Source organism: Salvia splendens, chromosome 3 (genome assembly GCF_004379255.2).
Source record: "Salvia splendens isolate huo1 chromosome 3, SspV2, whole genome shotgun sequence".
Lineage (NCBI taxonomy): Eukaryota > Viridiplantae > Streptophyta > Magnoliopsida > Lamiales > Lamiaceae > Salvia > Salvia splendens.
The window spans coordinates 4,270,162-4,281,474 of NC_056034.1; the positions used below are offsets into that span (position 1 = coordinate 4,270,162).

Sequence of the window (11,313 nt, forward strand, 5' to 3'; positions counted from 1 at the left end):
TGTCGTTTTATGTTGACTTTCTATACTCATAAGAAAATATGGCATATACTATTTAACTTGGCTATGACGAGTGTCAGATTTAAGTTTGTGTGGAAAATTATTGCATAAATATGGCAAATATTATTGAACTCGGCCGTGAGTGAGAGTCAATTTAAAGCTGGTGAGGAAATTATCCCGTTATGTTATTTTTTCTGTCTCTAAAATATAGAAATATATATTTATGTTACTGTTAATTTATGTTCAATATATTTTATAAAATACATTTAAAATAAAATCTAATTAAAAGTTCATGAGTTACCAAGTAATTGTTGACTCTAAATTAAAACCAAGCCACCCTACACTAACCCAATACCTAACCATTATTAACACACACCACACACTGTATAGCCTTAAATTCACTAAAACCGTTCTCTCCTAATCCCCGCCCTTTCAACACCCACCATTTTTTTTATTATTCCCCAAAATCAAATAAAAGTCATAAAAATAATCTATTTCTTGCTTTTTCTGTCATAAATTGCATAAACTATTAACTACTCCGTTATTACGAAAGAAGATTGCCTATATATATATACAATCCATTTCCCGCAATCATTCACTTTTTCATCTCCCCTCACTCTCTCATTTCTTTCCTTTCTCTCTCTAGCTTGCACATAATATAGTACTAGTATTTTTTGTCTTGGTGGAGGGAGGATTTTTATAAATTGTCGATTGAAATTCTTCATTTTTGAGGTTTGTGTTCGTTGAATTTTTGGATCAGAAGCTATGGTGGAGACGCGGCGAAGTTCTTCTGGCGCCAAGCACGCACTCAGCGATCCCTCACCTGCTCCGCCCAACGCCAAGCGATCCAAGGTTGAATCTTTAATTTTTCCCCCCCTCTTCCCTTTTGGGATTTTGGTGATCCGTTTGGTTGTTTCCTGTGCTTGATGGCGGTTTTAAATTCTGGATTTTTGTGTGCATGCAGGCTGCGGAGGCGCCGGCTTCATCCGTGGATGATTCGTTGGCGTCAAAGGAAGTAGTGGGCGCTGCCCCGGCGAAGGATTCAGCGGCTGGATCGGTTGATCTGTCTGGAGGCGGCGGCGGGAAGCAGCCGGATGACGTGGCGGGGAAGGCGGCTGAAGGTGAGGATTCCTCTCTTTTTTTTCCTTCTTTTTACATGACTTAGAGTTCTTTGCATGTGGTGGGATTTTAGCTCGTTTAGGGGTTTTGGTGAATTCTCGAAAATTTACTTGTGTTTTGTTGGTAAATTGTTAGCGGTGGCTGCTGGTTCCAATCTAGATACTGATAAAGGGAATTCGATTTTGATGCCTGCAAATCGTGGGCGGAAGCGGCAGCTGAAATCTAATGAAGCTGGGGATGCATGGGGAAAACTCCTATCTCAATGTTCACAGGTGTGTTGTGTGTGTTATTTATCTTGTTAATGAAGTATGGTTACAAAGATTCTTGATGTAGTTGCAATATGAATTGAGAAAAAAAGATTCTTTCTGTAGGTGCAATAAGTAGTTCTACTACTATTGTAAGGGTCTACGAAAGTAGGCATGTTTTTTTATGGGACGGAGGGAGTATGTTATTCTGCAAGGGTCTAGGTTTGGGTCTCTGTAGAATGGGATTCACAACAAATATGTTATTCTGGTTGTTTCTTATAGGAATTTGTAGTGGATTGTTCCTGTTGTCATTTTCTACTGTTAATGTTTACTGACTTTTGTCTGTCGGATTATGTCCAAGTCTGAAATTTGATGTCTGGTAATGTAAAAGCAGGGTCTTTGGAAAAATGGATATCTCAATCTGATGTAGTTGAATGGTGAAAGTATGCACCCCTTTCTGTATGTTAGGTCATGGAAAAAACTTTATTTATCTCAATATGGAATTGGAAACTGTCTATGTCCATTGAGTGTAGTATGCGTTATATGCTCAAAAGTTGAACTTGGGCTGGTCCTTTTTTGGAAGTGATGGATACAAGACAATGTTGTTTGTCTCATGCTGATAAGTGAGGTTTAAGTGGTGGATATTTTTTGTGGAATCAGTGTTGCTAAGCTTTATGTGCGACTAGTTAAAGTTTAACAAGTCCATCAATGAGGGTTTAGTTACTCTTCATTTGCATCCCAACATCTTGAATTTCTTTAATGCATCCATGTTGCTCCCCAATAATTTCTGGCTCCTGTTTATAGCAGTTCTCTATCTTAATTTGTATGGTGCAATTTTCCCATCCAGAATTCCCATGTTGTTATGCATAGCCCTACTTTCAGCGTTGGTCAAGGCCGCCAATGTGACTTGTGGGTTGGGGATCCAACAGTCAGCAAGCTGTTGTGTTATCTGAAGCACGTTGAGTCTGAGGTATGTTGTGATTCTTTGTTAGCGTGGTAACTAGGGCACGGATTCCTATTATCACGCTTCCTGATTATATACATGTTTTTTTTACGCCTTTATCCAAATTCACAGAGAGGGGAGTCAGTTACATTGCTTGAAATCATTGGGAAAAATGGAGCTGTCCATGTTAATGGAAAGGCTTATTTCAGAGATTCCACTATCCCTTTAAATGGAGGTGATGAGGTGGTCTTTAGCTCATTAAATAAACATGCTTATGTATCCTATCACAGCATAATTTTGTTCTATTTATGTGGTGTTGTAATAGTAGTTTTTTCGCCATATTGTTCATGCTGGTTGGTAAATATAGCAACTACTGTACCTGTTTATTTCCTTCACATATTACTAGATTTTCCAACTTCTTGACAACACTGGTGAATGGACAACTAGCGTGCCGCCTTCGGTAAGCATATTAGAAGCTCATGGTGGATCCACAAGTGGATTACATATTGAAGCTACATCAGGTGAAACTTCTGCAGTTTCTGTTGCGTCAACTCTGGCCTCACTCTCGCATCTCACTAATGAATTGTCTCTCATTCCACCATCTTCTCGGAATGGTGAGGATGTGCAACAAGGGTCTGAAATTCCATCAGTGCCTTCTGCTTGCGAAGTGTCAGACAATTGTATTATTCACACTGAAATGAAAGGTGCCCCTGCCTGTAACGACGATGTTTCTGGAGCAGTTATTCAGAGTGCTGGTGCTCCATCTTCTGAAATTGCCAATGATAACTTGAACAATGATGCTCAAAATGGGAAGATTGTAGGCGAAAACAGTGACTTAGGACCCGTTTTGCATTTTTTAGCAGGTCCATCAGCTTCTGACTTTAAGACGGGCCTATCAAGAATTCGTGATATGCATAGCAGAGGCAGAGATGTGTTGAAGTGTCCTCGTCCTGCCATTCCACAGTCATCAAAAAGAGAAAAAATCAAAGAGTGCATACAGCAAGGATTAATAGATGTGGAAGATCTGGATGTTTCGTTTGAGAAATTTCCTTATTATCTAAGGTATGCGTCAATATGTCAATAAACTGCAGAGATCTTGGTTATTGTGTGCCACGTTACTTTTACCACTGATAGACTTGCAGCCATTTTAAATAACTAGGATAGATTATCCATTTACTATGTCGGATGCTTACTTCAATGCTTGTTTTCTCGACAGTGAGACCACTAAGAATGTGCTCATTGCTTCGGCATACGTACATTTGAAGTGTAGGAATTTGGGAAAGCTTTCTTCAGACCTCCCGACAGTAAGCCCAAGAATCTTGCTGTCAGGTCCAGAAGGTAATATATCTCCATGCTTTGAATACTTAGAGTATGTTTTTTCCTTTTTTGTTTGATCTTGACCATCACATTATGTATTTTCTTCACAGGTTCGGAAATATTACAGGAGACGTTGACTAAGGCGCTAGCTAATTTTTTTGGCGTGAGGCTCCTTATAGTTGATACAATTACATTATACGGTGTAAGTTTCCACTATAAATATTTGGAAAGAAAAAGTGTCTGTTTTCTTTGATCAGTTTGTTCTATTGCTCTTTTTGCAAGATATTTTCTCATTTGTGAACTAAAAATTTGTTTAGGGGCCATTAACTAAGGAAGTTGATTCCCTAAAAGAAAGTCCAAAGCCTGAGAGAGCTAGCGTGTTTGGTAAGCAAACTACTGCTGCTGTACACTTTAAGAAACCAGCGTCATATGTGGATGCTAATATCACTGGGGGTTCGGCTATAGCCTCTCCTGTGCAGCCTATGTGTGAAGCATCTACTGCCACGTCAAAGAACTACACTTTCAGAAAAGGTATGCTCAAAGCTTTTTTCATGTTTTTCTAAATTTAGGTTTTGGATTCCTTATGTTAAGTGGTAAAAGTGGACTTTGGCAGGTGATAGAGTAAAGTTTTTGGGCGTTCCCCCCAGTCAAATTCAAATTAGGTAAAGTATGAAAATCTGCTGTTCAAATTTGCAGATGATGTTTATCTCTGATAAATGTTTCTGTCTCATGTACTCGTGAAGTATCCTGTCATTTTATTGAATGTTGGTTGCATGAAATTGCACAATTTACACAAATTATTAATTGAATATCCCCTTCTGATGTCACCTCATGTTTGAATATATCTGCAAAATTATGAGAACAATTATGAGAATTATTATGAGAATGCTGGTTTGATGATCTGTACCAATTGTTTTGCACGATAGTATTGATGTGTTGTGACTTGTGAGTTATCATCATATGTATGTGAGACAGCATATGATTTTGTGCAGAGGGGGTCCAACTTATGGTTCCAGGGGCAGGGTGGTTCTTACATTTGAAGGAAACGGCTATTCTAAAATTGGGGTTAGATTCGATAGACCAGTTCCCGAAGGTAATGATCTCGGGGGACTCTGTGAAGATGATCATGGTTTCTTTTGTTCTGGTAATGCTTGCTCTACTGGTTTCTGTTATCTTATCTTATTTATCTTCCGTACCTTGAATGTGTGAAGTTGTAATTGTGATTATTTTTCTTCATGTGCAGCTGTCTCCCTAAGTCTTGAAATCCCTAATGGTGATGACATTGATGAGCTTGCCATTACTGAGCTCTTTGAGGTAAACGTTGTTGCTATGCAAACTTTGAAGTATGTAGCACTAGAATGCATTCTTTTATGTTGCATAACTGTGGTTTTCAATAATATTGTACATATATCATAATTTTTTTAGGTTGCTTCCATGGAAAGTAGAAGGGGCTCTTTAATTATGTTTGTCAAAGACATCGAGAAATCAGTGATAGGGAATCTGGAGGCCTATACAGTCTTTAAAATGAAGCTCGAAGCTTTACCAGAAAATGTTGTTGTGATAGCTTCACATACTCAGACAGACACCCGAAAGGACAAAGTGTGTGATGATCTTTAATTTGGTATTTCTACATGAAAACACATGCACACAGATACTTTTGTTTATATAATTTAATGACTGCAATTAACATTTTTTACTTCAGCCTCAACCTGGTGGATTTCTTGTAACAAAATTATCCAACCAAACAGCACTCTTCGACATTGCTTTTGGGGTATGTGTCAAATGAACTTTGTGTTCTTATTCTGTGTTAATATTTTTAAGTTGCATGCAATTTTGCCTTCGATGGAGAAAAGTTTTTGATGTATTCTGTCGAGCTGTTAAACTTCTCTTCACAAGACACATTTTATTTTTGATAGGATCATTATAATAGATTGCAGGAGAAAAATAAAGAGGCCTTAAAAAGTATGAAGCAGCTCAGTCGTCTTTTCCCAAACAAAGTGACAATACAGATTCCCCAGGTAATCATGATTTTTGTCTTCCATATGACATGCTACTTTGGTTATTTCAAGAGAAAGTACTGACTGCTGCTCAAATATGACAGGATGAAGCAATGCAAAAACACTGGAAACAAAAGCTAGATCGTGATGTCGAGACAACGAAATCACAGTCAAATATTGCCCTTTTCCGCTCGGTTAGTCTCACCGTTCCTTTATCCTTTCAGATGTATGTCTTTTGACTTTGCAGCAATATTGATACTTGAACAGACTTTTTGTATTCTTTCTTGGCTTAGTATTTTGTTTCTCTCTTTCTTATAAAATTGCAGGTTCTAAGTCGGAGTAGTCTTGTTTGCCCTGATTTGGAAACATTATGCGTTAATGATCAAGCTTTGTCTGGTGAAGGTCAGTTATAACTTCACTTTAAATCTCTAAATAAAGTGCTTGATTTGCAATTGGATAATCCTTGATACTTGTTTAAATGGTGATAGATGTTGAAAGAGCTGTTGGCTGGGGTTATGCTCATTATTTCATGAACAACACTCTACCAACATTCATTGATAAAAAAATGGTTATTTCAAGTGCAAGGTAAATATGTCTCTACTATTCCTGTTGCCACTGTTAGGAGCCCGAGAATAGGATTTGGTTTCGGATTAGAGTCTCAGCAAGTACTATTCTTTTTACACTATATTGCAGTATCAAATATGGGCTCAACATTCTAAAAGCCATTCAAGATGAGAACAATAGTTTGAAGAAATCTCTCAAGGTGAAGTTTGGAGTTCGCTCTTTATGTTTGTTGTAAAATGAACTGTTTCGCGTAACGTGGTACATGAAAATAACTTTTTATGTTTCAGGATGTGGCTACTGAGAATGAGTTCGAGAAAAGGATTCTTGCTGAGGTCATTCCACCTGGTGATATTGGAGTCAGTTTTGACGACATTGGTGCGTTGGAAAATGTGAAGGAAACTTTGAAGGAATTAGTGATGCTACCTCTGCAAAGGCCAGAACTGTTCAACAAAGGACAACTTAGAAAAGTAAATGTGTTTTGTGCTTAAAGCATAGGAAAAAATGAGCCTTCTTCTTTTCAATTTTCATAAAATAGTTACGTATTTGTACTAACTATGTCGCTGACAGCCTTGTAAGGGAATATTGCTCTTTGGGCCCCCCGGTACAGGTAAAACAATGCTTGCAAAAGCTGTTGCAACGGAAGCTGGTGCTAACTTCATCAATATATCCATGTCTAGCATCACGTCAAAGGTAAGGTTTTCGCTAGCCCTTGAATGATTCTTAGTCACTCTCCTTTGTTTTTTCTTATAGGTCGCTGATAGTACTTACTTTGCACTCAGTGGTTTGGTGAAGGGGAGAAATACGTGAAAGCAGTCTTCTCCTTGGCCAGCAAAATATCACCTAGTGTTATTTTTGTTGATGAGGTCGGTCTAAATCTCTTTTATTTAGTTATTGTTGTTGTGATATCATTTAATTATGGTCTTCTTGATAAATATTCTTATATACGTCGCCATAGGTTGACAGTATGCTAGGGAGACGGGAAACCCCGGGAGAACATGAAGCAATGCGTAAAATGAAAAATGAATTTATGGTTAACTGGGACGGCTTGCGTACAAAGGATAAGGAACGGGTGTTGGTACTTGCAGCAACAAACAGACCTTTTGATCTCGATGAGGCAGTAATCAGGAGGCTTCCCAGGAGGTGATACAAACAATATTTTCAATTATCTAAACGAGAAACACTTATCGTCAGTTCTTTTAATCTGTTTATAATTTGAGCAGGTTGATGGTCAGTCTGCCCGATGCTCAAAATAGAGAAAAAATCTTAGAGGTGATATTAGCCACAGAAGAGCTAGGTCCTGATGTGGATCTTGAAGCAGTTGCGAAAATGACCGAGGGGTATTCAGGAAGTGATCTAAAGGTTTGTTTGTGTTTCCTCATAAGTCCTAAATATTTTTCGGTTTTGGCTAGTAATCTTGTCAAAATTCTTTTTCTGACTTCATTCATTTGGGAATTGTCTGTTTCTTAGAATCTTTGTGTGGCAGCTTCACATTACCCGATAAGACAGATTTTGGAGAAGGAGAAGAAGGTATATTGACTTTTATTAAAACTTTCTTCCCACCTTCTGTATTTTCTATGCGTTAGATATAAAGAATCGCTTTGTTGCTTCTGAACTATTTGTTGTTTTGATGACTAGCATTGTATGTCATATTGGCTTTCTCTTACAATAGAAGTACTGTTCAATATTGTAGGATAAAGCTTTGGCAATAGCAGAGAACAGACCAATGCCTTCATTGCATAGCTGTTCAGACATTCGGTGCTTGAGTATGGATGACTTCAAACACGCACATGAACAGGTACATATACAATACAAAACGATGAAATAAATACCATATTTATGCTCAGATGTTGAACGGTCCCGTACAACTTTTTTCCAAAGTATAAGCTACAAAAGCTTGTTCACGAACTCCTTAATACTTGCAGATGTGTTGGTTGTCTTAAACTTGAGTTTTCTTCACTTTTTACTTGCCTTTGAGTATCTATTCTTGCATCTTGTTATCCTTATACGTTCCCTCCACTTTTTCGGTTCCCTTTTTCTTTGTACTCCTATCTAATGATTAAAATGCATAAAACACAAAGGTTTCAATTCATTGAGATTTTCAAACTTTGAAGTACTCATGGCTTTCGTTTTCTTTTATTTGCGTCACATCTTGAATGCAGTTGTCTTACTGTTAACTTATTTTCAAAATTTGGAAGTATGGAAAGATACATAATCTTGTTTTCTTCCTTCGAGTAGGTAATTTTGTTTAGTGTTAATGCTCTTAGATGCAAATTGTATGATTTCATTTTCATTCCCTTGAGATGATAATGAATATTAACATTGGTGTGTTGGATGGAAATGTAGGTATGTGCAAGTGTTGCATCAGAATCACGAAACATGAACGAGCTTCAACAGTGGAACGAACTATACGGGGAAGGTGGATCAAGGAAAAAGGCATCATTTAGCTACTTCATGTAGAGGGGGAGATACAGCTGTATAGTATATTACATCTAGACGGGTTCTTTTTTTTCCTTTGAATGAGTCGGGGGGGTGCTGCGCACATGAAAATCGGATCACAGGTTCGCATGACCTATAAAACCTCAGCATTGTGCATTAGTTCATGAGTAATTTTGTCATCACCAGATAAGAAACTGTTGTATTCTACAGATTTTTCCTTCTTCATGATTGATTGTTTGTATATTATTGTTGAATTCAATAAATATATTCCAAATTTACATCTCTTCCAATGTCATCCCAAGTAATTGGTTGAACTGGAGGAGGTGTTGGTGTTGAAAATATGGATTAAATGTGGAGTGTTTACCAGTTTTAAATTAAATGCATAGCAGCCTTTGTTTTAATACCTTATTTTCTTGCATTTGTGCGTTTGTATTTGAGTCTCTTTGGATGAATTTAGATCCTCTTGTAAGTTGTAATGATGGAATGGAATGTCATGTAATGAACATGAGAATGGAAGCATCATTACATTCTATTCTCTTTGCTTGAGTAATGCTTCCTCCGCCCTATAAGAGTATAAACCGGCACGAATTTTAATACTTTCTCTGTCCCACAAAAATATGCACTCTTTCATTTTTAGTCAGTCTAATAAGAATACGCACTTTCTAATTTTAAAGGGTCATTTGAATATGCACTTTCTAATTTTAATATGCAATTTCTAATTTTAAAGGGTCATTTCTTTCTAATGAGGTGAGACTCATTCTCCACTAACAATACTTTAATTACTTTTTCTCTATCCCTCTAACTTACTTTACCATTTTATATTAAAACTCGTGCCGACCCCAAAATGCATATTCTTTGGGGACGGTGGGAGTAGTACATAGTAATTGGTAAAATAAAGTAAAGTGAGATAGAAAGAAAAAGTAATTAAAATATTGTTAGTGAAGAATGAGTCGCATCTCATTAAAAAGAAAAGAGTTTTCAAATTAGAAAATGCATACTCTTATAGGATGGACTAAAAAGAAAATATATACTACTGCTCTCTCGGTCCCTGAAACATTCACATGTTTTTAGATACTGGACTAGTTATGTTTAGTTAAATGAAGAGAGAATAAAATATGGGAAAAAAGTAGAGAGAAACAGTAGAAGAGATGATAAAGTAAGAGAGAGATAAATTATTTTTTGCCATAAAAAGAAATGTGTCACCTATAGTGGGACGACCTAAAAAGGAATACGCATCACTTATAATGGGACAGAGGGAGTACATTAGAAATTATCACAATAAAATACGAGTAATAATTTCTTTTCTTCAATAACGGATACATTTTAAAAGCGTTCCGGCGGAGGAGCTTGACCCACGATGCTGGGGAGGCGGAACATGGTGGTGGTGATGGGGAGGACCCGAGGAGGAGCATGATGGTGGTGCTAGGGAGGAGAAACATGGTCATGATTCTGAGGAGGAGGAGCATGATGGTGATGCTTAGGGGGAGGAGCATGGTGACCATGTTGGTGAGGAGCATGACGGTGGTGGTGCTTTGGAGAAGGAGCATGGTGGTGGTCCTGGGAAGGAAGAGCATAGCGACGATGATTTCTTGGTTCACCATGGCTTTGAGGAGAAAGAGCATGACAACCACGACAGTGGCTATGGTGGTAGCCCTTGAACGACTCTATATTCCATAACATTTCATTATCTTCATTGTTTTCGTTTATATTTTTGTCTAAATCACGAGCTAGAGATGGAGTCATCACAAGAATCAAGGAGAACTAAGACAGAAAATGTATGAGATATTTTGTTCGATAAATATTTTTTATGAGAAAATTGAAGAATACTTATGATATTTTATAGTGGATGAGAATAGTACTAATAATATTCCAGTTTGTGGGTCAATAATATTAAATGCACATAATAAGAATTTTGCTTTCCATTTATATGAAGCAAATACCAAGATTTCAAAAAAATTATAGAAACGCTTGACCATTTATTTGACTTAGCTAGTCTTCACTGTGCATTTCTAACTTCGAAATTTTTCGTACAAAAAATCTTCACAACTTAAGTAAGAAAACAATAATTACTATTGATTTACATTCGAATTTTCTAGAAAAGAATTACTCTCATAAAGTATTTTAAATATTTATTTTGATATGCATAGAATAAGAATATGGATCACACAAGTTAAGTATTTTAGGATAAATTACAAAGACATAAATGATATATAAAAAATTGATTTTCAGTAAGAAATAAAATTTAGAAAATAATATAAGTAAACTAATAAAATTTAGAAGAAAAGAAAGATGGATTAGCAAATTACAAAAAAGTGAATATTATTCTCATTAAGAATTGAATCATGGACCTTTTGGTTCAATTTATAATCTGAAATAGCAATCTTCTATTACATAATAAAAGAAAATATATGTTTATACTCCGAAAAGACTATCAAAGTATTTTCCGACTTGACTATAAAGAGCAAATAGGATCTCCAGATAGTCCTGAGAGTTCATTTTCTAGTTTGCTTAATTCTTGAAATGATGTCTTTAAATATTTTAATTGATTTTGTTTTGAATATGAGTAGCTAATTTTATTTTTAGGACTGTGATGATAAAACCTAGCTCTAGTAAATATTTTGATTATCCTTGTGCTTATATTTGAGTCATTATCGCGTGTTTGTTGTTGGCTTTGCTATAATATTCGGAAATTAGT

At 36.5% G+C, this 11,313-nt stretch overlaps 1 protein-coding gene across 3 annotated transcripts; it reads left to right on the plus strand.

Moving 5' to 3' along the window:
* The first annotated feature begins 601 nt into the window (after nt 1-601).
* On the plus strand, nt 602-8,957 carry LOC121794457. 3 transcript variants are annotated; one of them, XM_042192625.1, is made up of 28 exons: nt 602-849; nt 962-1,118; nt 1,252-1,388; nt 2,209-2,331; nt 2,437-2,580; nt 2,711-3,366; nt 3,521-3,642; nt 3,732-3,823; nt 3,939-4,005; nt 4,087-4,152; nt 4,235-4,283; nt 4,614-4,765; nt 4,865-4,935; nt 5,047-5,220; nt 5,324-5,392; nt 5,538-5,639; nt 5,723-5,812; nt 5,945-6,020; nt 6,107-6,203; nt 6,312-6,381; nt 6,470-6,649; nt 6,750-6,872; nt 6,962-7,045; nt 7,138-7,322; nt 7,403-7,541; nt 7,650-7,709; nt 7,873-7,977; nt 8,526-8,957. In XM_042192625.1, exons 1-28 carry the CDS (start codon nt 763-765, stop codon nt 8,637-8,639), a joined length of 3,591 nt encoding a protein of 1,196 aa, XP_042048559.1. In that variant the 5' UTR covers nt 602-762; the 3' UTR covers nt 8,640-8,957. The 3 variants fall into 3 exon arrangements, with proteins under 3 accessions (XP_042048559.1, XP_042048560.1, XP_042048558.1); XM_042192626.1 differs by having other exon boundaries at nt 2,711-3,059; nt 3,168-3,366; nt 3,939-4,152; XM_042192624.1 differs by having other exon boundaries at nt 3,939-4,152.
* The last annotated feature ends 2,356 nt before the right edge of the window (nt 8,958-11,313 follow it).

Coding starts and splice junctions, on each gene's coding strand:
- LOC121794457 (XM_042192624.1), top strand. CDS start 763: ATGGTGGAGACGCGGCGAAGTTCTTCTGGCGCCAAGCACGCACTCAGC. Junction 4,153..4,234: donor GAACTACACTTTCAGAAAAG/GTATGCTCAAAG, acceptor GGACTTTGGCAG/GTGATAGAGTAAAGTTTTTG. Junction 6,382..6,469: donor GTTTGAAGAAATCTCTCAAG/GTGAAGTTTGGA, acceptor TTTATGTTTCAG/GATGTGGCTACTGAGAATGA.